The 27,871-nt window shown below is 40.8% G+C and overlaps 1 protein-coding gene across 3 annotated transcripts in view; it reads right to left on the reverse strand.

Annotated features, from left to right (window-relative positions):
- Positions 1-4,681: 4,681 nt before the first annotated feature.
- Positions 4,682-27,871, reverse strand: part of PI4KA (phosphatidylinositol 4-kinase alpha) — a 63,221-nt gene continuing 40,031 nt past the window's right edge. For all 3 annotated transcript variants that reach the window (XM_040603527.1, XM_040603521.1, XM_040603536.1), the window contains exons 29-55: positions 27,181-27,300; positions 25,468-25,560; positions 24,959-25,115; positions 24,558-24,685; positions 23,302-23,460; positions 22,889-23,040; positions 22,271-22,378; positions 21,414-21,541; positions 21,214-21,333; positions 20,488-20,567; positions 20,140-20,333; positions 19,317-19,407; positions 18,349-18,516; positions 17,742-17,795; positions 16,390-16,510; positions 15,960-16,089; positions 13,766-13,836; positions 12,816-12,888; positions 12,627-12,697; positions 11,905-12,014; positions 11,199-11,303; positions 10,607-10,732; positions 10,158-10,278; positions 9,330-9,489; positions 8,190-8,279; positions 7,276-7,359; positions 4,682-5,370 (exon numbers count right to left, since the gene is read on the reverse strand). In XM_040603527.1, coding sequence (XP_040459461.1) covers positions 5,319-5,370; positions 7,276-7,359; positions 8,190-8,279; positions 9,330-9,489; positions 10,158-10,278; positions 10,607-10,732; positions 11,199-11,303; positions 11,905-12,014; positions 12,627-12,697; positions 12,816-12,888; positions 13,766-13,836; positions 15,960-16,089; positions 16,390-16,510; positions 17,742-17,795; positions 18,349-18,516; positions 19,317-19,407; positions 20,140-20,333; positions 20,488-20,567; positions 21,214-21,333; positions 21,414-21,541; positions 22,271-22,378; positions 22,889-23,040; positions 23,302-23,460; positions 24,558-24,685; positions 24,959-25,115; positions 25,468-25,560; positions 27,181-27,300 — 3,066 coding nt within the window. In that variant the 3' untranslated portion in view covers positions 4,682-5,318. The remainder of the gene's footprint in view (positions 5,371-7,275; positions 7,360-8,189; positions 8,280-9,329; positions 9,490-10,157; positions 10,279-10,606; positions 10,733-11,198; positions 11,304-11,904; positions 12,015-12,626; positions 12,698-12,815; positions 12,889-13,765; positions 13,837-15,959; positions 16,090-16,389; positions 16,511-17,741; positions 17,796-18,348; positions 18,517-19,316; positions 19,408-20,139; positions 20,334-20,487; positions 20,568-21,213; positions 21,334-21,413; positions 21,542-22,270; positions 22,379-22,888; positions 23,041-23,301; positions 23,461-24,557; positions 24,686-24,958; positions 25,116-25,467; positions 25,561-27,180; positions 27,301-27,871) is intronic.

The raw sequence follows: 27,871 nt of genomic DNA on the forward strand, positions 1-27,871 counted from the left end.
ACAGGGCTGTGGCAGTTGCAATGGCCCATCAGAACACACAGTCCTTTTGGGGAGGCTGTGCTATTTAATAAGCCAGCTGATGCCAGGACTACGCGTTACCTGGCAAAAGCAGATGAGCTCTGATAAGTAGCTTATCTAATAAATACACTATGTCACCTTACAAATCTTGCTTCTTTAGGATAACTCCTGTGACCTCCCAAATGCAGAATCCTTACAAAAGCAGATGAGGCACAAAAAAAACTCAGACCAACCAACCCACCACAGACATACTAGGTAACAGCCTTCGCACCAGGCCTGGAAACTGTGGCTGCACCTCCAAACAATATTTCAAGATGCTTTTGGTAACAAGGTTCTGTCAGAGAGCCTTTATCTAGAAATAACCCCTGTGCATGCTGTCTTTGAGTATGCCATGTGCTGTCCAGCAGATTTTAGTCCTTGTTACATGGGACAGACAAAAATGCCATGGCTTAACATCAAAGAGCACAGGCACCATATTTTTCATAAGGTCAAACAATTATTAATCATGCTTTTAAGCTGTATCTACATTCAGGACAAATTCTTTTGTTTACTGCTCTTTTTTTGACAGCATTCATGCGGAAGCAAGGGAAAAGGATGGACATATTTGTGATGAAAAGGGGGGGTGGGGGGTAGTCTAATCTAAAGCATTCTGTTGGCCACAATCCCTTCCCCCCCTCCAGCATTTTCCAAAGAGGACTCTAGCTCCTCTTCCCATGTTTGGTCATTTCATTGGCTCCTCCACAGAGTTGCCATTCTCTGCCCATATCAACCCCGATGCTACGCAGCATGTGCTGGGTGTCCACAGGGGGTACCACGACCCTGCCTATCAGCCAGAACATCACACAGGCACACTGCGCTAATGGAGGTGGGTTGCTGTGCTTCAGTCTCTAGCTCACATAATGAGATTAGCATTTGAATAGTGCTGATCAAGTTACCAGTAGCACTGAACCCTGGGTCCATCAGATGCAAATGAATCACTATAAATTTTGCCTCTTTCTAAAGGGTTCTTTATATGCATGGCCAACACAGAAAGAACTGCAGTGGGTATAGCCAAAGAAGTCTCTCTCTCACCATGACCCAGAATTTTTGAGAGTGGAGAAACCATAGGAGCATCTTCTCTTAGATAAAACTTTTTTTTTTTTAAATAAAAAAGAGCATTTTCTTCCCCTTTTAGATGCCTCTTTTTCTCCCAGCGCTGCAGAGGCATCAGAACACATTCTGATATAAGGGGAAACTTCAGGGACAAACCCCTTCAGAATACCTTTATGTAGGTCTTAATTCTACCTACTCTTAATTATCTGAGCAGCTTCTGTAAGTCCTGCCAGCCTCCTTGCATAAAGGGCATAACCTTTCCTGGTGGCAGGATGAAGGTGCAATAAGTAGTCTATGCCACCGCCAACTGCATTGATTCAGTATCTCCAAAGCACTTGCAATATTCTGGAACATCTTAGTATTCTCACCTCCGCAGTCTCCCTGAAGGAAGATACATCCCACTTTGGAAGAATCATCTTTAGGGTACTGACTTGCATGATTAAACGTAAACTGCCTAATCCCTTCTGTATCTCAATGGCTGCTCTATTATAGGGGAGTTTTCTCCCACCTTTGTGCTGCAGGCAGAAACCCTGAGGGGAGGGGAAGGAAGAACAGTCAATTTGTGAAAATTAAATCTGCAGATGTCAGCAGGTGAGCTTTGGTACACACGTTACCAGAAATCACAGGGAGAAAAGATGTCACAAGAGCTTGTCACTCTTACTATCACAAAGTTTTAACACATTCACAACAATGCAAACAATACAACCAAGGTATCTCAACTGCAGACATCTTACAGTTTTTAATAGCATACTGCAAACAAGCTTGTTCTTGTGATAACTGCAGTTGACCTCTACATGCAATTGGCTCCAGCTGCTTTCATTTCTCTGGACAAACTTGACAAAGAAACTAAGACCATGTCAGCTCTCCAGACAGCCTGACTGAAGTATGTAAAATAAGCGACCACTGTGATGAACACTCAAACTCATTCACTTCCTGATACAAAACCTTGGAGGGCTTTAATTGCACTCTAGTAAATTCTACACATCCTATGCCAGAACACACAGAAATTGCTACGTGGGTCAAGATTTGCAACTGGGAGTGACTTTCTGAAGTCAGCATTAGCAGAGCTCCATTTATTATTCCTAATGTTATTATGGGCCAGCTCATAGTCACTTCCAACAATACTACTACAAAGTGTTTGTTAGCAAGTTTACACCTAATAGTATTCATGCATCCTGTGCTCATTCAAGAGCAACTTCTAATGCCATCTTCATTTATGCTAGCTCTTAATTGATCTTCTCATCATAAGGCTGCTTGAGACACTCATTTGGGTTTTTATTTTACACGTTACATTTACTTTGAGGTGCAGGAAAGGAAAATACACGCACACAAGCATTAACTTGAATGAGCAAAATATTAGAACTCTTCACCACCTTCCCTGAGAAGAGGTCTTCATATCTCATCACTCCGCCCACTCCCTGTTACAGGAAAGGTGTGAGGAAGTACACCACATTTGTAATGTCAATCAGTTCCTTTTCCTCTGGAGCCTAAACAGGTACAACTAATCGCAGGCACAGAGCACAAGAATTACTCCATATCCCAGTTGCTTGTATAATAAAGCTGAATTAAATCAGTAATTACAGTGAACCTCCAAATGTTTTTTAGGAAGCCAGTGGCACCTGCCCATTTTGCTAATGAAAAAAGGGGCTCCAAGCCCACCTTGCTGTGAGCCACCCACTGCCCAGGCTACAGACAGCAGCACAAACCCCACTTTAACACCCATGGTAATAGCCCGAGTCATTTTTGAATACAACAGGCAGGCTGCACCCCTTCCATACCGGGAATGGGCCAGGCCCTCCACTGCACCACACACAAAGACCCCACCTCTGAGGAAAAACCAAAGTATGCTGCCCTCGCTGCCCCTGCTTCCCCGAGCTGTGAGCACAGCAGTGCATCTCCCTGCTGCTGCCTTCTCTGGCAGGGACCTGCTTACCCAGCCTGGCTTTGGGCTAGCAGCGCCCCTAAACCGCTCCAGCTGCCCTGGGCCAAGGGGATACACTGGGAATTCCCTCAGAAAGCAGAAACTCACCCTGGGAGATTTAAGTGCTGACCCAAAGGTGCTCAAAAGGTCATGCTACCAGTGGAAAGATGTGGGTGCAGCCATATCTGCAGCCCTGCAGGGCAGATGCCCACCTGTTCCCCCCCACCCCCAGACCACCCTGCAAGGCTCGGTCTGCTGCCATGGTCCAGCTCCTGGGTGACCAGCCCCAGTACCCCTTCCCTCAGGGTCATGGCTGCCCCTTAAGAGGCTGGGGTCTTAATGTGAACAACCTGCTCCTGGGCGCTGGGCACACCTCACCACACACCCAGGCTCCCAGGGCCAGGCCCCCTCACATCTCGGTCCCGCCTCAGAGCCGAACCCACCTCACAGCATGGCCCGCCTCAGGGCTGGGCCTCCCTCAGGACACCTCCTCAGCGCTGAGGCGGCCGGGCCGGGTCTTCCTCAGGGCTGAGCCTGCCTAAGGGCCAGGCCCTCCTTAGGGCTGAGTGTTCCTCAGGGCCCTTCCCGGAGCTGAGCGTTCCTCAGGGGTGTGTGTTCCTCAGGACTGAGCCTCTCAGGGCCGGGCCTTCCTCAGGTCCTAGCCGCTTCAAGGCTGAGTGTTCCTCAGGGCCGGGCCCTCCTTGGGGCTAAGCGCTCCTTAGGGCTGAGTGTTCCTCAGTGCCCTTCCTCGAGCTGAGCTCTCCTCAGGGTTGGGTGTTCCTCAGGACTGCACCTTCCTCAAGCTGAGCCCACCTCAGGGCTGAATGTTCCTCAGCGCCTTTCCTTGAGCTGAGCTCTCCTCAGGGCCGTGTTCCTCACTGCCCTTCCCCGAGCTGAGCTCTCCTCAGGACTGAGCCCACATCAGGGCTGAGGGTTCTTCAGCACCCTTCCTCAAGCTGAGCCCTCCTCAGGGTTGAGCGTTCCTCAGTGCCCTTCCTTGAGCTGAGCCCTCCTCAGGGATGAGCCCGCCCGCCTCAGGGTCGGGCCCTCCTCAGGGCTGCGTTCCTCAGCACCCTTCCCCAAGCTGAGCTCTCCTCAGGGCTGAGCGTTCCTCAGAGCCCTTCCTCACGCAGTTCCCGCCTCTGGGCTGAGTGTTCCTCAGCGCCCTTTCCCGATCTGAGCTCGCCTCAGGGCCGTTCCCGCCTCAGGGCCTAGCGTCCCTCAGCGCTCTTCCCGCCTCAGGGGCCGCGGCCTTAGCACGCGGCTGGTCCGGGCCCTGCAGCGCCTCCCCCGAGCGGGGAGCGGGCGCAGCGCAGCCCCCCTGGGTAACTGCCCCCCAGAGACGGGACTGACAGTCCGAGCGCACATTCCCGAGGGACAGGCATGTAGAAAGGGAAAGAGGTGGCCGAAGGCCGGGCCCCAGCCCGCGGTAGGGCTCCTTGGGCAGCACGGGGGGAGGCTCCTGTGCCTCAGCTCCTCAGCAGGGGAGTTTTATGAATAAAAAGCGTCACGTAAGAGGGATAAGAAGCTGAAGAACAAATCAGATTTCTCCATTAGGAAGGTCACAATATAACAAACTACACAAACATGCAGAATGATGTAGTATACAAACTAAAACTCGGCACACAGCAAAAGACTTGCAACAGACACGAAGTCTAAGGTCTTTTATTACATTTTATAGATTAAATATATCTTCAGTCTCTTTTTTAAAACACACAAGGAAAAAAATACATTCTTCATGTACATAAGAAATACTGACCACGTAGCAGGGACCACGTACAGTGCAAAGTATGAACACAGCTACACAGACATCACCACCATGGATGATTATCAGGCTTTTTCTACAGTAAAATTAGAACATGTTAACATTTCTGCTTCCAAAGAGAAATCCATACCCTTCCCTTCCATGGCATTTTGTAGGATTGTGCAGGAAAGGGTTCGTTTTTTTCTTTTTAAAGGTACTATAAAATCCTTGCATTGCATGAAAAGTTATTGAACTCCACAAGCTTTACCTCTTTCACATTCATAATCATAGTACAATTTTTATTGTGATTGCAGCCCAACTCCAAAAATCAAGGGAAAAACAGAAGTACATATAACCTGGTGCAGAGAAAGGAATGAATCAGACATTGTTGCAATGTCCAGGAGACATGTACCCATATCTACATACACATACACAAAAAATGGAAGATAGCAAGGTGTGACTGAGCATCTCCTATTTATTACAAGTTTGGAGAGAGGGCACAGGGTTGCATTTTTCACTTCGGCAGCGAATTTCTAGTGTCTCTCAGTATGGAATGTCATTCTGGTAGTACTGGATCATGTCATATGTCCTACTCCTAAAGAAGAAAAGCAAAGCCAGAGGTAAGTAAAAGTTTTAAAAAAACACTGCACCCATTGTCACAGAAACAAAGATTCCACAGAAACGAAACAGGTTAAGGAAATCAGCCACTAATCAAAACTAGCCCTACACACTTTGAAGGCATTGTGAAAGCCCAGTTGCTGTTATGAATAGCACAACATCCTGCTCTTGTTCAAACTACACACACACACACGAAAAAAAAAAAGAAAGTATTTCCATGCTTCTCAGTGTGGCATCAACAACAGCAGCTTGGATCCTATGTTTGGATTAAGACAGAAGCACCTCACATTGCACTGGCAGTTTGTTTTAAGGAGATGGAAACACATAATGAACAAAGCAAGATCATCAGGACTGCATGAAGACAAGATTATATAGAAATAAAAGTAATCTTAATTAAGGAGAATGCTACTAATAAAAATGCAGAGGAAATAACAGCATTAATAGCAGCATCTCTGATGAGTGGCTGAACAAACAAATCTAAGCCTTGTCACAGGTAACTCAATTACCCATGGGCAGCGCTTACTCAGTAACTATGCCACAGGTAGAGAATCTCAAGCTTGTCAGAACTAAGCTGGCTGTGGGCATTCACACAGCAGTGTGACTGCCTTCGCAACCCCCAATATTAATCTAAGATTTTGAGCAGATGCACCCCAGCAGACACCAGAAAACCCAATTCAGTTCTAGTATGGCTATATCTGAGCCTTACTGGTCTCAAGCTGACCCCACATGGAACTACGCAAGAGTTCATATTAGACTCTCCAATATACCCCACAAAGTCTGTATTATACAGGATAATAATAAAACATGCACTTAAGATGTTTAAGGATTAAAAAACTTACTGTATTTAAAGTACTGAATGTAATAAAATTACATTTTACATGTTACTTCCTTTCAAAAGTTTTGTACAAGATACCAAACTATTTGTGTACTTGAAGAGAAAAAAACTATAGTTGATTTGCTAGCTGGTGATTAAGTTCATTTCTGAATTGCTAATTATCTGATAGAACTGATTATTCCATTCAATGTACTGAATAGTAGATGACAAACACAGCCCAGCTACAAAGACATTCAAAAACCACACTGCCAGTGTTCTCTACTTAAGGCATTTTCCCCAGCAAGTATTATAACTAAGTAACATACAGTTTAGCAAAATGATTAATATGTTAATGTAGCATGAAGTCATGAAGAAAAAAAAAATAGGAAGATTAGAACTCATTTCTAGAGAAGAAACAAAAATACTTTCACACAGAAGAGCAGGTTTGAATTTCAGGAGGATATTCAAGCAACTTAATGCCTACAAGCAATTATAAAAAAAATTGCTTTTGAATGTCGTCGTAGTCCTGTTTCGGCTTCATTTTTACTCAGACCAATGGACCGTACATATTGTTTTTTAAGAAACCTTCTCCTTACAAAGTAAAAGGGAACAAGCTTCAAGATCAATCTCTCTTCATTCTGACCAGAAGGCATGCTGTTCCTGGTGCCATTCAATACCATGCTTTACTATCTATCCCCTTATTTGTAGAGGTGACCCTACCTGATATAAAAAAGGTATCACAACTAGGCATATAACCCTAATAGTACAGTTGGCTACGCTCTAACACAGGAGATAAAATGCTTAACTTTTGGGTGAAATTAAACCTTGACAGAAAATTTAGACTAGCCACTCCTGCTGTTTGATCAGCCTGGGCCTAAGCCTTCATTCCCAGTGTAAAAGGGAGGAGATGCAGCATGTTCAGAAGCAAAGCTGCCATCCTGCATTATTTAAGTAACAGCAGCTCAAAAATGTTTGGTATCCAACTAACAAAACTCTAGTTTTTAGCTCTGCTCAAAGCTCCATGGCTTTCCTTCAGCCATAGGGAGAAGACATGCACAAATGTCAAACCTGTTGCTGAGGAAACAGTTCTGGATGATCTTGATAATAAAAGTTGCAGCCTCCCGTTCAGTCATGTTGGGGCTGAACCTGTGTCTAATATGCAGAAAATCACAAAAAACAAGAGTAAAATTAGTGAGGTTTCCTTCGAGCATGATACAAATGTGTCTTTGCACAAGCTCAGCCAGGTATTGATTTCAGTTGCTGCAAGTACATACCTCTTGCGAGACTACCTCGTACCAATTACATAATGTTTTAATAAGCACTTGCTGTTAGTCTTATAGTGGTAACAGAGGCTCAGTCCAGTGGTAACTCCAGGGACAGCAGATCCCTCTTTCTAGGCAGCTGTTGCTTTTAAAATATCTTTGTATCTCGTAGGACCCTTGAGCTTCAGCCCACTATACGTCATGAATCTGTGCTTATCCTTCAGAAATTGTAGGAAGTTATATGCACGAAATGCTGAGCTAACTCTGAAGGCATAAGCCTGAAAGGCTGTTTAAAGTGCAACACTAGAATCTGTATTTGCCTGAGATGTTGGGTGTTACCACACAGTCCTATTCAGTACTGCATTATCTGTAGAACAAATTCTAAGATGCTGTTCTTCAGAGTCCAATACCATTTCAGAGGACAGATTATGCAACACATTACTTCCCAATTAAAACAGACTTTTCCTTTTCAGTCTTATTTTACCAGTCCTACAAACTTAAAGATAATCCACATATTTGCACAGTCATTAAACTTGAACTTAATTCTATGAGAAGGCCTCTGACCTACTTTCTGAGATATTCCATAAACAGAATTTACCATTTTTACAATATTAAGACATTTGAGTAGCACGACACCTATACTCACAGCACAAGTTGTGGCAATATACATTCTGTGAAGAACATATGAACATTTTCCAGTTCATACATATGCTGACTTACTTCAACAGCTTGATTGTCTGCCCTCGGAAACAGGGCAGCCCTGTATCCAACATTAATGTAACCAGTGACACAACAGCATCCATGTAAGGCCTAAGGAAAGAGGGCAAAAAGGTTACAGCACTCAAACTTCTGCAGCCTTAGTAGGTAAATCAGGCAAGCTGAGGAGTTTAACAGGCTGGATCACACCTTCTTCTGTAACAAAATCAGCACATACTACTCTCTTACATGTGCTGGTGGAACTACACCATTGCTTGCAATCTGTCACTTCAACTAAATTTCACTCTTTATGTTAGACTACCAGATACTCAGAATGTTGCAAGATGAACAGTCTCAAGGAGGATTATACAAAGCAATGCATCAGTAAAAAACATTTCTCTAATCTCCTACTTGGGTGACATTCTTGCCTTGACACAAAACTTTCTCCAGACTGCTCCTCCTCAAGGAACCAAACTGGTCTTGACTCCAAGAGAGCCCCTTCTGGGGCTACTAGCTGACAAAACTTTGATTCTGTAAGATAACATCACTAATACTTTACAGTTGTGATAGAATGAGCTTTTACTTAAGACTGTTTTACTGTCCACTCCCTACCCACATACAACATCCTCTTCATATAGATTTACTGGTGCTCCTGCATATTAAAGCACTTGGTATGGAACAAGGTAAAGTTGCAGATCTTTACTGTGACTGGGTGGCAATCACAGCTGAAGAGCTGAGCTACCAAAATCCCCTGCATATTTTAAAACAGAAAATTGTAGCACTTTTTTACATTTCCTAATTAACTCTAGCTGAAATGGTGACTGATTATCTTATTTGGGAAAACAAGAAAAATTCTGATTCTCCTGTAGTTTCTTACTGCAAAGTTTTAACAACATAATCATGTGAGGAAATGTGTGTAACATCACATTTATAAATTGAATATAATATATACAATTTTCAGATATAACATAAGAACAGACACACACACCCCCCCAAAGTTAGGCTGTAAAACTGCAGGATTACGAAGTTGTTTCAAAGTTTGCAAGTTGTACTAGGGACAGTCTGAGAGGCTCAGACCCCCTACAGACAAATGTTTACTGTTTTTAATCATCTGGTTCGGGGCATGCAAGCATTTCCACTTTTGAGCAGTTAAGAACACCTTACCTGACTGCCAGATAGCCTCTGACACACATCTCCATAAACCATTTGAATGGCGTTGCCTCCATTTTGCCTCCCATTATCATCACCATCTCATCAGTTAGCTTAATGTCAGGCTCCCAGCCCAGATTTCCACCAGGTGAGCTTTCAAACATGAATCCAAAATCTGTGCACAAAAGATAATCTGCCTCATAAACTCTGTCGGTTAACTGTGTGCTGTCAAAGCTGACAGAAGAAAGGAGAGGTAGATTTCATGTATTAATACCTACTTCTCCTACCAACATTTCAACTTCTACTGGGAAAAAGCTTTGGTGAAGCAGAACACAAACAAAAGAATCATCACCATGCCATTAGACTAGATGTAGGAATGACGACGTTAAATAAACTCCTTGCTGGAACATCTGTGCAGTTCCAGAAAAACAAAACTAAAGCAGAGGTTACAGCCTCACACAATTATATACATTTACTTCTCAAATTTAATTCATACCCATACAGTGGTGAAAGAAACCTAAAGATACATTTATTTATTTATACATATATATACACACACACATGCATGCTTAAGTATGTATACATGCATAATCCATACATATGTGTGTATATACTTTCCTGGAGCTGATAAAACTTTGCAAAGCTGATTTTTCACAGAAGCAGATAAACACAAATATACACACAATACTGCTGGCATGAAGAAATCCCAGGTATTATTTACAAACTGTGAAATCAGTATATAGATCGGTCTCAAAAGGGAAATGCGTTATTGTCTTCTATGAGCAATACTTCACAGCAGAAGGAAAAGGTAACTGCTGAAATTTGAATGTGGATGTGACTGACCGATATGAATGATGTGTCCCTTTTTGTCCAGCATGATGTTGCCATTATGCCTGTCTTTAATCTGGAGCAGAAACAGGAGAAGACTATATGCAGCCATACTGCGGATGAAATTATAGCGAGCCTGTACAAACAAGAAGTTAAAGCAAATCAGAAGAACATAGAGAATTTAGTAACTCCATCCCAGGAGCAGACAGAGCTGAACAAAGGGGTTTTTTTCCTTCTTTTTTTCCATTCACAATTAGTTTGAAGCAATGTTCAATAATATTCTCCATACATCTACAGCTACGGTAACTTCTTTAACTAACTCGCTTATAGCTAAAAATGGATTATGAGCATCAGAAACCAGATAGAGCATTATGGTAGTCATTATCCAATTATTTGTCATAATTTCTTATAGCTAGAATGTTTCATAGTTGAGATTTTGCTGCGCTTGCCAACTGATATTTTACCTTCTGGAATGCAAGGGTAGACTCATCTCCATATTGCCTTGTAAAGTAATCATACATCCCAAAGTCTGTCTGCCTGCCCAGCTGGTCACGGGATGTGCAGTCAGGAATGCATTCAATAACACCGCACTGAAGGGGAAGAAGAGAAACAGGTCTGTAAAGCATGCTCCAAAAATGTATTTTGTTCATGGCTCTTGGCAGTCATACAGGTCCTCTGGGAAATGTGGGGAAGCCTATAGATCACCAACTACAGAATTTCTAGTTTATTCATAAAAAAAGCCCACATCCAGTTTTTTAGGATTTCCATGCAACGTAAGACAAGCTCTGTGACTTTCCACTGACTTGCACCACGTAGTCCCAAAAATCAAACAATAAACATGAATAACCACAAGCAGCAAAATTTCAGAGCCAGAAGCTTTAGAAAAGCAGGAAGCAGGAGAGGAAAAACTCTTTTTTGTTGCTGGTACTCCAAATATTTGCTAAGTGATGTGGGCTGTATTTCCTTGCAGTATGGAATTTTTATGCGTGCTGGAAGAGAAAGTAGTTTTTAATTAGGACCTATTTTCTACAGCAGTACAGTTAATTGCCCACTTACCCCAGGAGCTGTGGCCACAACTCTGTATGGAAACACAAAGAGATCCAGGCCTACTAGCTGAAATATGTTCTTGAAGAGATCGATGATTTGTAAAGCTAACATGTCCTGTTGCACAAGAAAAAAATTGCACAAGCATTACAGAGGTTACAGATGAGAAGTTAGATTACAAAAATGCTCTGAAGAACTCTGAAGTGAACATTAAGTTACCCCAGCAGGTCTGCAGATGTGTGCGTGTGCATGCACTGTGGCTCTGGGGGAAATCAGAAAGGGAAAAGGTTTAAGTGGGTAGCAAGCAACACTGGAGATTTAACTGCTGACCTAAGAACAACAAACTTTTCCATCACTCTTTGGTAAAAAGGGCTCCTAATAACTCCAGGGATAACAGCTAGCGTTCTCTCTTAATCAAAAACAATCAAGCTTCAATGTTCAGGATACCACCTTGGAAACAACTGCTATGGTGTCAATAGTTCAACCAGAACAAACTCTGAAAAAGAATTTTAAGTTGTGGTAAAGTGCCTTCAAAGAATGGTCTTTGTTTCCAAACCAGAACTACTCTAGTGTACACCACAGTTCTCTCCCTCAGTCCCTAAACAGTGGAGATTCTCAAAATTCCAAAGAATAATACAGAACTATGCTAAAATTATTTTCTCTTATTGTCACCTAGAAATGTGTCTTCTGTAACTGCAAAGCCCGATTAGCTTTGTACCTGTCTGCAATCATCGCCCACTTTAAAGATAGCTGCCTGCCAACAGATTTTCTTACTGTCCACCCCTTCTTCCGCACTTTCATCTATGGAATCAGAACGACAACGCAGACCTGCAAGAAGAGTACAACGCAAAACCCAGACACAGACTTCAATTAGTAACTTTCTATCACGACAAGCCCTCTGCACTCAAACCCACAACATTTCACTGCATATGCACTACAGGTATTTCTGCCTTGCAAGGTGAATACCATAAGATTATTAAGACAGGTTCCCTTTGTCTAAGGGAACTGAAATATATCAAAGTAGTGTTCATGATTTACCTGATAAATGCCTGAATTACATTAAGCTAGTCAGCTAGTGCATCCCACAAAATTTATTATGAGAAAAAGCTGCCAAAACCTGGAGGTTGCTACAATCTAAAAAACAGGGAAAGGCAATCAATCTATATGTTAGTCTAAAATAACTGTTAAAATTTCTTCAGGATACCCATGTAGCGTGCTTCCTGGGATTTAAAAAAAAATTGCAAAAAAATAGATTTAACTTTTCATAAATTTCTTCTCTTGTCCTTTGATCCAGTTTCATTTCTGAGCCGAATCATTGCAAATAAAATTCAACATGGAAATAAATTTGTTGCAGCAGTACACGTCACTAAAAGTGGGCAATTTTAAAGGGATTGCTGACTCTTAATTAGTAGTGTCAATGATTAAGACACAATTACTAACCTTCTTTTTCAAGCTCGCTAACTCCACATCGTTTCACTTTAAATTTGGCCAGGTAGGGTGCTTTTGCTGCACTAAATTGTAATAAAAACAAGATGATGATGAGTGCAAACTAGCCAAAAAGGACTTTCTAGAAAAATTTCTAAATATAATGAATTAACTTAATGGGAGAATATAACAAGAAGATGGTACCTCTGCATAGGAGTTCCTGATTTGTAATCGATGTCCAGAACAATAGCTTCAGGATTGCTGGGCAAGTAACAGCCTGCAAAATGGAGCAGACAGCTGAGAACAAATCCACTGGCTACTGCAACAATGCAAGCTGCAGAATAACTACTGTCAGTGCCTGTAACTTCAGTACATAGTTCTGAATTAAATAAAATGTTAAGAGACAATCTGGAGATTACAGTCTGTGACCCATGAAGGATGCAGTATCCTTTGCATTAGTGAGCGACTGAGCGACTGCCAGAAACTAACAGAATACAGTTTTGAACTCATACTGCAGAATCACTACCACAGAAATGCGCAGATAGGACTTTTCTCTCGCAATAGTCCCTAATAAGACGTGGCAGCATGTCCCAGTGGACTAGGGAGGGCCCTTAGCAACCAACACGTGGTAGGAGAATTGAGACCTGCTAGAGATCAGGAAAAGCTTTCAAACAACTCCATTTTAAACAGAAGACTCAGATTGGGAAAACATGTTCAAGATTTGAAAGGACCTTCAGACAATGATGTTTCAAGGGAATGCCTGATGGGAGAAAAACAAGAATGAAAGGAACTGGACATGCTTCATTCTTGAGATAGCATAACTTCTTAGAAGCACCTCATCTTTTTAAAAAAGGCAGTCCAAAGAAAAAGAGCTTATTGATCTTTCCTCTTCAGACATCCATTTCTACTTTTATCCATGATGTGTGTTATCTAACTTGCTCTTCAGCAAGTTTGATGCACCATATAGGAATTATGGGGTGGGTAAAAATACTTGAATTGTTTCAAGACAGAAACAATCCAACTGTAACAGAAGAACAGCCACTAGCACCAAAACTGAGAGCTTCTACTTGCAGAGATTTCAAGATCTGCTTGCAGAAAATATTCATGTTAAATGCAAAAAGCCCACTGTATTATAAGATTAAATCACTTCTTACCAGGCTGCACTTTCACCTCAGATAGAGCGCTCAAACAAGCTTTTTTTCTTTCATCTCCTTTAGGGAATGGCCTAGAAAGGAGAATGATATTTGATTTATCTGTATACTATACATTATTCTATGTACTGGCCTCAGATTTATTTCAAACTTATACAAACTTCAGTAAAAATGTTTCTTCCTGTAATGACAAAGATCTCTTACTGCACCACTTCTAGAACTTACAGGCTCAATACCTAAGAACATTTTCTGTTTTAATGAAGGTTACAGTTCTTGCTTTGTAGATTTAACATTGATTTGACATACAGGTTGTTGAAACCAAGCAGCATAAGAGACGTGAATGAAAAATATAAAGGCTCTTCCTTACACAGAAATTTGAGTATAATCATACCTTTGTAAGCTCCGCTATAGTTACACCAATACAATTTTCCCTTGCGGAACTTATTGTAGAATAAGTTGCTAACTAGAAAAGGATGATGCAGTGAAATGCCTGTGCAATTACACGCCTAATTTGTTCACATACTTAGCATGACACAGGTGTCAACTGAATAATTGGTAACATGGTTAATGATTAGTACATACAATTACCCAATTTTCCCAGGCACTTGTGCTAACCACCTATGGAAGTCAATCACACAATTGTACGCTCACCTGGTATAGCAGCATGCAACTGAAAAGTATTACTTATGTTCTAGTTTTAAGCTGTGCAGCAGATTACTGAATCAGGACTGTAACACTTAAGATAATGAAATCATCAGAGATGATACATTCATTCATTTATGCCATCTACAAAGCAAACAGCATCTCCTCTATGTTGTCTTTACCTTGGAGACTCACAAAAAACAGATTAATTTGAAGGCTGAGGTGCAAAATGCAGCACTTGCAAAGCACGATTATCATCATTATTCATTATGACTTCATACTAACAAACAGTGGATTGATTTCATTCTAAATATCAAAATATTCAGATCCTAAGCGCCCCTTTTAACTCAGCCTACCGGGTGAAAACAACATACACATAGAAGGCACCTAACATTTGATCATTTCTGTGACGTAAGCGTCCTTTAGCCTGATACCCTTACACTGGTGGTTTGCAAAGCTTCATTTCAAAGGAGGAATGTTCTAGAAAATACATTTTATATGACTTTCAAATACTTTCATACACCAGGGTTTTTTAAAAATATGTGACGAAACCGACACTTACAGACTTAAGACTTTGTGTGCTGAGCTGCTGCCACCCACTGGCAAACTTTAAAAAGTTAAATTACGTTTCTTACTGCAGTCTTTACAGTCAACAGTGAGAATCTTTCTATGAGCAGGACTTTCAGTTGTAAGACATCAATGTTAATTCAATGTTTATGGCATCAAATCTTTCTCCATAACAACAATTTAGGAACGAAGGAAAAAGACTTAAATGTGCAAAAAGAACAACCATCTTTGTATTACACCGCACAATGAAATTTCTTTGAGAAGAGGAAAAGACAATTTAATGGTGTTTCAGCAGAAGGTATTTATCTATATGATTGAGGTTCTCTGGTGGCTTTTTGGCTTTGTTTTTAAACTCCACACAAAATGTTGATATTTTTTGATAATAAAGTTATAATATGCAAAAAAAAAGACAGTCAATCAGGTAGACCTAAAGAGAAGTTATGTTTTTCCTGCCTGAATCAACCTCTGCTTGCTGCTGACAGCAATTCCAAAAAGCCAATTTAATGATGCAGATGACAACTAGACTGATGGGATTTCAACTCTGACAAGAGCACCAACTGCTTTACCAATCCCATTCCTGCATCAGCGCACTTTTCTACGGAACCTCATTCCACTATTACCAACCACAATGTATTTGATAAAATCAGATTGAAAATTAAAAGTTCAAGTTTAGAATCATCTGTTTCCAAAGTAAAAAGTTATAGCTGTTTCAGATGGACTGCTAGCTCAAAGCACGAGCACTGAGATCACAGCAGATATGAACTATCCCTGAAAGTCAAACTAAAATGAGCCTTTGCATCCTACTACAACTCATACATTACATTTACAAAAAAAAAAAATCAGGTTTGTTTCATCTAAGTAATTAATTCTTTTCTTGAAAACACTATCCCAATACCCCTAAAAGGCAACTTACCCTCTTAATCAGGACACTGGTAATTAAACAACAGTGAGCCCCAAAACAGCACAAGTTCTGAAGGACGATACTTACTTGATAATGGCTGAAACATTAGTGATTTTATTAAAGAAATCAAATTCACGTTGGTAGAACTCCTTGGCTGGGCCAGACAATGAGCCAGTTATTTCCTCTACTAGCTGCTCTAGAAGTTCCCCGATGTCAGCTGCATATGAAAAAGGAATCATCTGTGTCAGAAGCTTATTTCAGAAAGCTAAATTACAAGGGTGATAGAAGTAACACCTTGGGATAGTATTCAAAAAAGGTACCAAAGCAAACATTGCTGCATCTCTTCTGATGGACTCTTACCAGGTAGCACTTCCACAGAATGGGCCCTATCTCTACAAATGAAAGAGAAGTTCCTAGCTAAAAGGATTCCTCCTGCTAAGGGAGAATCATGAAGGAGACTTAGTCTGAACTGAGACAAGGAAAGGAGTCAAGCTAGATTATATTTTAAAGCACTCACGATCTTTTTGATGTCCTTCTTCATCCAGGTAGATATTAGTTTTCATGTTCCAGATGAACTGGTGAGCCAAGAGCTGGGATTTGGCAGCTGCCCACAGGATGTATTCTCTAACATAACCCATCTGCAACCATATCCAGTCCAGTAAGGATCAAAGATCATTATAACTCTAGCAGACTAAATATTACTCTTCTAACAGCTACTCTTCAACCCCCCAAAACATTTAACAGATTCAAACATGACCTCTGCACTCTTATTCATGTTGCTAAAAAGACCTCTAAAGAACGACAGTACTATTTTAACAGGCAGTGAATTGACCTAAATTGCTTTCAGCTTCAGTACTGACCTATTCTGTTATTCTAACCAACCTTCTTCCAGCTTCCATGCCCCCTTCTATCTGTTTTATTTGAACTTCAGATTTCTCTGAGCTTACGGCATCTTCTATTATGTGTACAAAGCAGAGCAGAAAGCACAACTGCAACAGAGACATTGGTCTTGCTTGGCATCACTAAATGCTTCTGTAATACCAGAAATCTAGACAGTGTCATATGGACTGCACATTTTGGCAGCAAGAACCGCAAGTGCTGGCACAGTTCCACAGAAATTCTGGAAAGTAAGAACAAACTTACAAAAGAAGTTGAAATGTACAAGGGAATCCTACTCCTTCCACAAGTTGCATTCCCTTTCCTCTACTTTCAACTATTTCTGCAGTCTGTAGATGTTTCTATGTATGACTGATATTAAGAGACAAGATGTCTGATGTTTGTGCTCTGCAACATGCAAAGTTGTCAAAGAATAACTATATGTGGTCACCTACACTACTGGCTGGGGATGTCTTCACCTGAAAATAACGCACTGACCAGAGTTCACATACCTTGTGGACAGATAACAATGATCTCACATTAATGAACTCTGAACCTGGTTATCAAGCTTCACTTCTGGCTTCTGCAAAATGAAGCTAAGATCCGATTTCATACACGTGATGGAGCACAAGACACCCCTAGATGTCTTCTCTGGTTAACTCCACAGCAAAATGATTAAGGATAGTGATTCAAATTCATTACTGCTTGTCTCATGCAAACAGACCTTCAAAAGCTTTATTCAAAATCTTTATCTGGGGTTTCCCACAACAAAATCTCTTTCCTGGCAGATGAGCTACATATCCTCTGGTTTCTCAAGTTTACTTGTTCATAAGAAGGGTATCCAAAGCAAACCAGCCTCTAGAGACAATAATTTTTCTTCTATGTATTAGATACAGGGCAATAATAAGCAGCATTAAGCTTAGATTTTATCAGGTCTAAACACTGCCTTAATATAAATCTGTTTCGTTCATATGCAGCTTTTCATATCCTCACCTTGTCATACCGAAGTGCCTGCACAATCTGTGGAATGTAGAACAAAATGGCATCCTGAAAGAGAAAAGATGGCAGGGTTTGTATTGTTATTTAGTAGTCAGAAGGGAAGACAGGTCATATGCACAGAGAAAAGCTACTTTCAGTTAGGTAATGAACAAAATACCACTGCCTCTTTATTTTAAAACTATATTTATACCACCTCCTCAAAACAAAGTATTTTTCTGTCCAGTTACTCCCTTCAAAGATGTCATTAATAATCACGTATTTTACAGTCCTAATACAAGTCTGACAAGTGTAAAAAATCCAGCCTTCTGATGCTTTAGAAAACACTTTTCCACTAAGAAAAGTTTTGAAAGGAACAATCTGAGAAGAGCAGTCTGAAGAATTAAGCTGTGTGATTTATGACAAAAAAGTTTTAAGTACCCGAGCCAGTATTACGTGGGACAATCAACTTTAACTTTCCATGCCAATCTAGTCACATTCTGCAATGCGGTGTGCCCTTTCAGCATACATGTCTCCCCATGGTATTAAAATGAACTCTGTGGTCACAATGACTACAGCTGTAACTTTACTAGGAGTGTTAAGACTCTCTTGGGACTTGTCTTACCGGAGGAAAAGATCGCAGGACTTTAACCCCATACTGAGCTGTTAGAGGATGAGGTGGATACATGCTTGAAAAATAGGAAAGGCCAGTGGGTGGATCTGTTGGTGCCCAGCACAGAACGTGGCTGAGCTCAGGTGCATCAGCATCAATTGTATGCCAGGTAACCAGGTACTGAAAAAGCAAGGCAGACATGTTAGGGGGTTATAGCACCCAATAACGCCCGAGTAGAACACACCAGACAGTAACGCTATTAGCTAGCCTCCTATAGCAGAGAAATTGAAACATGGTACTTTTTATTTTACAAATCCACAGCTATTTTATCTAAAACATTTTTTTTCCTATGAAAACCTAACACCTCCCAGATCACCAGACAAAGTTAGTGAAATCAAGTTACTAAAAGCACAGCACAGGAGCTTTAGCATAGGGAGAAAGGATGAGCCCTTTTGTAAGGGTTAAAGAAGGTTCAACTTTCCTGTCATCTATTCTTACAGGTGATGTACAGAATGTAGCTCTGACAAGACTCTCACATGACAAGTACTTCACTGCAGATCAGCATGGTGAGTCTCCTCCACTTCAAAAGGCTTGGCCTCATGACACACAGAACTGATTAAGCTTGAAATAATTGCAGCAGCAGCACTCACCATGACTTGGTCCAGTGCCTTTCCTTACAAATGATGCAAAAGGAACAGAAATGGTGGCTGTGCTGCAAGTGATGACTTTTGAGACATTTTCTGTATGGTGAGAATATACCCAGGAGCAAGATGTACCACTAGCTAACTAGCTACCTACTCTTTATTGCTGTGATTCTTGTCTCAGCATCCTATTTCCACAGCTATTCTGTCATTCTCTCCTTAGAGCTATGACTAGAACTAGAATATACATGTTGTGTTAAGTAAAGACTGTATTTTCCAATACATCTGAAGGAAACGGGCATAGTGGGGCCCTGTAACAGTACAGATATTCACAAGTACCTTTATGGCTTCAGGAACATCACTAACAGCTCCTGGATCCAACCGAACCAGACGGGTCACTTCTGTTCCAATAGCTTCAGTGTTCTTAAATCTAAGTACAACCAGAAATACAGTAACAACATTAGAAAATTTTGTCAGCCTCTTCTGTTTATGTGAAGATGCGGACAGCAGAAGGCAGAAGAGTATATGCTTGATAAACAAATAGTCTAACTATGAAATAATGCACACTGAGGGACCAATATGCTGTCAAAAGAGGATTCAGGAACAACTGGTCCTCATCCAATGCTTTTGTATAAACCAGTAGTATTTTAGCCCACTACTGAATTCTTGGCTGAAATATACTGTCTGGGATTCTACAGAAACTGGTGTGCAGAACTCTACTTGGCAAAAACTATCACTGTTGTAAGGGGGAAAGAATTTCCTTTCCCTTCAGGAGCCAACTATGCTAATTCTCTTATAATACTTGAAGTGCAAGCCAATATATATCTAGAACAATTCATTCAAAGACACTTCTAGCACTGTTTAAAAGCTTGCCTGTTAATGGGTTCAGTGCTGTTAGAAATCAAACATGATTTTCTTCTGAACACCATATAAGTGTTAGCAAAGAATGGGTGGCAGAAAAGAAGCTAGACTCCAGCAGAGCCCAAGCCAAACAAGTATATTAGGTAATCTAGTTCTTTTCATTTCAAAGGTCACAACCAGCTGTGACAGTATGCAAGGGGGCTCTAAACAGGAGCAACTGCCATCGGTACTTACAGTGCAAGTACTCACTCAACTTCTAAGGCAGCAGGAATTCCATCAGTTTTCTTTTGAAATTTCTCACCTGGTAGGCAGCTGTACAGCAAGATGAGGAGAAATGCTCCAAGCCAGATTTACATTATCCTTCCACTGCTTCTCACTAAGACCGATATACTTGGACCTCCAGTTTGCTACACTGCTTTCTCCAGTTTGATCCAACTCTAGCTCAGGGGAAGACAGTGGATTGTACCATGTGATTAAGCGTTCAATCTCAGTAGCCTGAGGAAAGCAGAAAAAAAAAAAAAGCAAAAAAAAAAGCAATGTTTTCTGGAAGAAGAACAACACTTCTGATCTCATACTGCATGCAGTTTATGTATCCTGCAACAACAGTCTTAGAAATTCATGCAGCTTCCCCATTCTTCTGATGACCCACCAGCAATGACAGCAGTAACGTTCTTCGCTTCATGTAGTACTTGTGTAGCTGTGTACCTCTGTTAGTCTTCTTAGACATTCCTTTAGAAAAGGATAAAAAAAAGTTTTCAGTGGCTTTTGTTCAGTACGTTAAATGTGCTTTCAAACTGTCAACACCTGGCAACACCAACATATAAGAACTGAATAATCACAGAACATGTGTAAATTTAGATCAGAGTGACTTCACAAAGTCAGCAGTGCAGCTACTTGTTGTTCAGTTGTTCTCTGAATATACGAAGTACAACAGGCTACAGCGGTATCAATTTAGCCAGCATTCTGTTCACTTTAGAAACAAGACAGCCTACTGAAAAGAAAGGGCACATAGTTTATAACTGTACAGCAACAGCCCACAATCTCATGTCACTCCGCTGCCCCCAAGAAGCGCTAGCAGCATGTCTGCACAAAGCAATTTCCTTACAGGATTTCGATACATCTTGACCTCCATTCTTACTCCTTCTGCACTGCAGAATTGAACATTCTGTCAAAAAAACAAGTAATTTCAAAACTTTGCTGCCTGCTACCAGTGAGACTTTTTCTGTTCTCTCTCCAGTTTGGCACTGGTCATTAAATACCTTGCCAGAAGAACACGAGCCCAATGTCAAAGGGAAACAATGACTTTAAGCAACATATGCATATGAAATACACTATGCAATTAATTGCAATGAGCTAGTTACAATCAAAAATATACCTGATTTTTTAGATATAGTTGACATGCCACTGGACAGAGGGTAAGTGTTTATCCATCCTTGTGTAGCCTGTTGCCGAGACCCAACATTGATATCCAGGTTGCTCCTGGTGTCTTGATTATCTAACAACAGAGCACAGACCTGATGTAGAATCCAATCAAAGAAATAGCAGGCTTTTCAAACAGCACATAAAGGAGCTCACCAGGTGGCACAAGTTGGCTGGCGGTCAGATACTTCTTGTCTGAGAACATCGCTGTCCAAAACTTGATCAATATACTGATATCCTCACGAAGCCTCTTTTCCCCTTGTGTAGGGAACTTTGAGGGACAACTTGAAGAAATTACACAAATAATGTGAAGTTGAACGTATTAGGGGAAAAAAAAACAACTAACAACCCACAAATCTAACCAAGTCGTATTTCTTATTCTGACCAGAATCTACAAGGATGAGACTAAGCATCACTACATTTTACCCTCATGGCTTTATTATGTCTGACTGAAGAAGTAGAAACTACCCATTATAAATGAAAATTAAGGCAGCAGTCTGTCAGCATCCTGGATTCATTTGAAATTTATTATTATGACTGACTGACCTCCTCACATTCAGACATTCCTGTAAATTATTTTCTGTTGTGCCCATGTCAAATATTGAAATCATCAGATTCAGCGTGGGTGTACTATCAAAACAGTGCAACTGTATTTCAGCCACACACTCTGTAACAGCAATTCTTTAGATCTTATAAATCTATTCAGTGCTTAAAATGGTACCTAAACTCCAAAATAAGAAAAAAAAAACCAAAACCCAACAGAAACATTCCTGCAGACACTACTTTATAAACGACAGATGAAATGTGGAAATTCTATCCAAGCCTCTCTGAGATGGCTTATGAACTAGAGAAAAGCACAAGGAAAAAAAAAGTTTCTGTTAAAAAGGGAGAAAAAGTAAAGGAAGAAGTTAAATCACTAGAAGAGAAAGACAGCTGCTGCTCTGAAGTACGACAGAAAGTTCAGGAAATCACACACACACACTTTCAGCGAGTAGTTGCAAATAAAAAGGTACCTGAAATAATCAAAGGCAGTTGAATAAATCTTTTCTCTCAAAACATTTCGAATAGTTGCATTTGGAACCACATCAGCGTGCAGTAAAGACAACCCCAGAGTCAGCAACCTAATAAGCAAAATAGAGAACAAAAAATCTAGCATTCTCAAAATGGAGACCAACGTAATACCATCCAAACCATAGCTACAGCTGTAACTCTGCTCAATTCATCAGAAAGTGCCTGTTTCAGAGCTCTTGGCAAACTGCTCATATTATCATCAGTCTGTTCCTAAAGCTGTGACTACTGAACCACAAAAAGTAAAAGCCTTTAAGCCACAAAAAGTGAAAACGATTGAGAAAAATTATGTCCAACTGATACATTGACAGATCCATGATGCAGGCAATTCACTGTATGAAATTATCCCATGAAGTTTTCTGAAGCACCAAAAAATGACTTTCAAGCTAAAATTAGCTATTTCTGCTTTGAAAACAGAGCTTAGACTCTATATCATTGCAGGCTTTTAAAGGAACATCACCAGTTGAAGCCAAGGACAATTTAAACATTTAGTGTTTAGTCCTTATCTCCCAACTCCCTATAAACTTATTTCTTCCCCCAAGGAAAAATCCAAAACTACTCACTTAAATCGGGGTCCAATTGCTGCCACATGCCGATTCAAACTGCCTTTGGCCCCTCCAATGTTCAACGAAAGAGACCGCTGGAGCAGGCTGGAGAAGATCTCTATTTGGTCAGAGCTGCAGTACTTGGCTATTTCAAATCTCTGCACCAAAAACTGAGAAAGACAGACATGCCATGCCTTCTTTGACCTTTTTCATCTCAACTCTCACCCAGTCTTTTCCGTTTCAAACGCCTTTCTACCCTTCAATTATTATGCTCATCCAGAAAGAGTGCGTCTCCTGGCTTTGAAGCAGATTGACTACCACCATGACCTCCAGCCCTTTCCTGAATCATGAGAACAAGCAGTGCAGAGTAGCTTAATCACAGCATCACTGCAACACCACCATAGGTGGGACATTCCAGAAGAAATACACACCTCTATCCAGATGTAATGTGGGGTCACCTCTGGTGGACAAGGCCTTGGCTGGCTCTCTTCTGAGGCTGCTAATGGATCTGCTTCTTTCTGCTCAGCAGAAAACAGACCAACTTTCTGTTCCACAGTCATCTGCCAGGCTCCTGCCATTTCCCGCATGAACTGCAAAAAGAAAGGTAACAGTGTTAATAAATAAAATGTTTCTTTTGCATCCTAAATTACAAAGTGAAGAACCACTCCCCTGGAAGTTCAGCTAGTAACAGACAAGTGCTGTATTTTCTTGAGGAAACTGAACTGTTAGATCAGCTGGTGCCAGCCCCTCTCCCTCTCTACTAAAGGTTACCGCCTCCAGCCCCAGGGCAGCAGAGACAGGCCTACACCAGGTTCTCATGCACTGCAGGACACAGTTGGACCCATGACCACACAGAGCTGATGCAGCACACAATATAAAGATGGCACATAATTCACTTTTGCTGAACCTGCCCCAGGGAGCAGCATCCTCTAGTAGAAAGGAGGCCCAGCAACCAAGGGAGCTTATCTGATTGCCTCAACAAGATAAAGAACTTTCCCAGAATCCTAAGAGGGAAAAAAACCCCGAAATTGATGCTTATAAAGTTAAAAACCAAGATGTGCCATGTACATGACCTAAGCAAATTTAGATGACTATCTCCAGCAAGTGAAACACTTAGCGCTCACCAACTGGAGCAATTATCAGAGGCAGCTTCTCAACTCTGTGTGGGCTCTCACTACACCATGCTGAGTTGCTTTATTACCATTAGATTCATCCCCACCTCACAAAATACAGCTGGTCTAGCCTGTTACAGGATTAGGACACTTGCAAGTCTATTTTTTTGTGCAACGGTGCAATGCCAGATACCAGAGGCCCTGAATCATGAACAGGGACATTGATCTCTATTTGTTTTAAAACACTATTCTATAAATTTTGGTAGTTTAGAACCTGGTTCATGAGCATCTTGGGCATCTCAGCAGCAAAACAAATCGTACTGCTAAGATCCTAACAGATTTCCTTTGCTGTATCATCCCTGCTGCTGAGAAAGATCTGTTTCCCAGACTCTACTTTTAAGGGTGCTCTGACTTCCAACAATATATGAAAAGAAACTTCCTAGCAGACTGAAGTGATTAACAATGCATTTAACACCCTCACTTGACACAGATTCACAATAGCTGTGAATCTCTCAAAATTTTCTCTCTTCCACCCCTTGCAGGGGCAGAGAAAGAGTTGTTAAACAGCTTCCTACCGGCACTTCTATTCCATTCTTGGCAGCAAGCAGCCACTCCCAGCAAGCAATTGCTGTTTCCATGCCGTGCTCGTTGAACATTCGCAGGGGTCCCCAACACAGATGATGAAGGAGCTGGGGATCACAGTCTAGAAACAAACATTCACTCGGATTTCTCCCACAGAATAAGTAACTGCTTTTCACATCAGCACGAAACTGGTGCGCACAGTATGTAATAATCAATTTCTAATAAATAGCTTCTAGCTTAAGGCTTTTCGGCAATATAAGCCTAATTGAAAAAACTCAAAACACAAATTTGCTTCAAGCTGATGCATACTGCATTTGTATATAGATAGTTTTTGTACTTTTATTATTCTTGGCATTCACAGCCAGAAAGCAGAACTCCATTTGTTTTTCATTACCTTTGCTACTTATTAGCAGTGCAGTCAACTTAAACATGGCCTGAGTGTAGAATTCAGTGTGGCCTGATTCAAGAGCATCATTCAGCTCTTTGACCATCAGTTTGTTCAGGTCAGATGTTCGTCCTGTAGCATTTGAGAACTGAATCATTCCAGAAACCTGTAAAATATAGTGTTTTTTTTTAACAGAGAACAGTATTTTACGTATCTCACTTGTTATTTGTCATGTGCCTGTTAAGGAACTTCATAAATAGAGGCATCTTTTGTTACTACTTCGCTAAATCTTTAGCTTTATCTGCAATCTAAGTACTTTCTGCAAGACCAACAGTAAAATTATCTGTTTAAAAACTTAAGAAAATTATATACTTTATCTTGAAGGATTTGAACTTTAGAATCTGTGCTTAAAATAACACATAAACATACAATAGTTCAGATTGGAAGGGGCATCATGCCCTGAAAAGCCATGCCAGAGCTCGTGGACATTCCACACTCATGAGAAATCCTGTACTTGCCTCTCCTGCGTAGCGGTTGCGTAAGTTAAGAGAAGCCATGAAGTTGGAGTAGTCCTTCTTCACACAAGTTGGTCTTTCAGTCAGCTGGGTTGCCTGTGACCAAACCACACACAGGTGTTTATACTGTTCATATCCAACCATTCATGGTTTTGTCTTTTTATACTTTCAAACATGTTTTAAGTTTAGTTTTCCTTATGCTTATAATCAGAATAGCATTGAGACTATTACGTGCAACAGGACCAGGACTGATAAAAATTAAGTAACATGCATTTATTCCATGGATACACAGTTTGAAATATATATGTATTGGATATACTTCTTGAAAGACCAAAACAAACTATATAAAGGATAGACGCTCTGGGCCTGCTGCTCTCTTTTCATGAACAGGTAAAGGTAGGGAAGAAGAAAGGAGGAGATTTGATCTTGGTTCTGCCCTCTCCATGCAACAGCTTGCTGAACTGATGGTACTGCAGAAGAGAGAATATTTTTTTCCTGTCTTTAAGAAGTGCACTAGTAATCCTTGTTTCCCTTCACAGAAGCACTCAGGAATTCGTGACTCAGAGTTTCTCCTCAAAAGCAAACAAAAAAAGAACGATTCTTTACACTGTAAAATGAATTTTTTATATTGAGGATTTAATACTCAAATTCAAGGCCCGCAAAACCACCAAAAATTTAACCCTCCTGCAATGCTTTGCTTCAGTACTGCTAATGGCTAGCTTGGCTCAACAATGGATAAACTTCTGAGAACTAGTTTTGTGTGTCTTGGTTATAAAATTTGTACACGATCACCTTCACATTAGCACTGTCCAGTCCACGGGAATAAAGCAAACCAAACTGCTAGCAATTTGAAAGCCTTCTGAAACAGCTTTTGCCACTTGGTTGACACAGGAGGGCCCTAATAAAAACAAATACTGTTATCTTATTAAGAAAATGAGAATGTTGTTTCCCTTATTTCCTTTCCAGTCGTAAAGCTTCTAGATTCTTCCAGAACAGTCTGTATTCTATCAAGTTTTCTCACCTTGTCCCTTTAGAGAACTGCATGGCTGTCTTCCTGAGCCCTGGGAGTTCTTTATCCTAACTACCTTTAGTAACTAGCAACTGTCTAGAAGGACAACTGTAACAGAGAACCAAAAGGAAATCCTGCTAAGGCTGGGGGAGGAGGCAGTTCCAGAGCTGCTGCTAGAAAACACGCTGGCTGATGATGCAGCAGATTCTACTGGGCGTTTCTCCAGATCAGAAATTACAACCACAAATCAGAAGAAATATGCAGGTTTTTTTACAGTTAATAACTACATGAAATATTCAATGCAAAACCATGTTTTGAGTGTAGCTATGTGAAACACGGAGCAAATGGGTGTCACCCAACTCTCACCTACGCTACTATTCTAGAAAACAGTTCATTTCAGCCTAACACAGATCCTAGTTTCAAGTAACTGAAAATCATCTACAGAAAACTCTTAAACAGTATTAGATATGGTTTTATTTTCTTACTTGTTACCATCTTACTTTTCAGTATTTTACAGAAGAATATGATTGGCAGATACCTTGATTTCAGGTGGAAAGAAATAAGGGATCTTTCTGAGTAATATTCAAGAGCCACAACAAAGGTAATTTAGAAAATCTGTATTACTTGGCTATACTGAATGTTATAAATTTAGCACAATAGCTATACAGGTACACAAATGAACAAACAAGGATGTGCCCAATACTCACGCCCAGAGTGGTGTTCTGTCTGTTGTAGCCAGCAAAGTGCAAAACACTTTCCGTAGCCATAGCCAGTCCTGTGTGCTGGGACAAACCTGACACCCAGTTCTGATGTTTGTTGAGGTACTCCTGACAAAAAAAAAAAAAAAAAAAAAAAAAAAATTGTTGGGAAACTACTGTGTTTTTCAAAACAAGACAACACATAAGCAAATGTTGCAGCATCACAAACTACCAGAAACTTAAGTACACACATACCTGATAACAAACAGGCTGCCTCTACTCATCCCTTCTAGGCATTGTTCCCCTGGCAATAAGAAATTCTAAATGTCCTCCCAAATATGTGAAGAGTAAGACTTGTTCCATTTTGCAAAAAGATAAAGTTTTCAAGCTAGATACTTGAAGGCTGAGGTCTTCCTTAGAAAGAATCCCTTTTGACAAAAAGAACCTTACAAAGAGAACCTTATGAAAGGAAGTGCTTTGGACCCCATGGAAGAAGGGAATCCTTTCACATGCGGGTAGAATCCCTTGAGGTTCTTTTTTTGGGGAAAGAAATACAAACTTCAGGTTGATCTGCAGTGCCCAAGACTGCGAGCCTCCCAGAAATTCTGTTATCAGGACTACATTAGGCACCTCTAGAAGGAATACTAGTCTAACCGAGACTACATAGTTCCTTCAGCTACTCACCAAGGATTAACAGACA

The sequence above is a fragment of the Falco naumanni genome, chromosome 1 (assembly GCF_017639655.2).
Source record: "Falco naumanni isolate bFalNau1 chromosome 1, bFalNau1.pat, whole genome shotgun sequence".
Taxonomy (NCBI): domain Eukaryota; kingdom Metazoa; phylum Chordata; class Aves; order Falconiformes; family Falconidae; genus Falco; species Falco naumanni.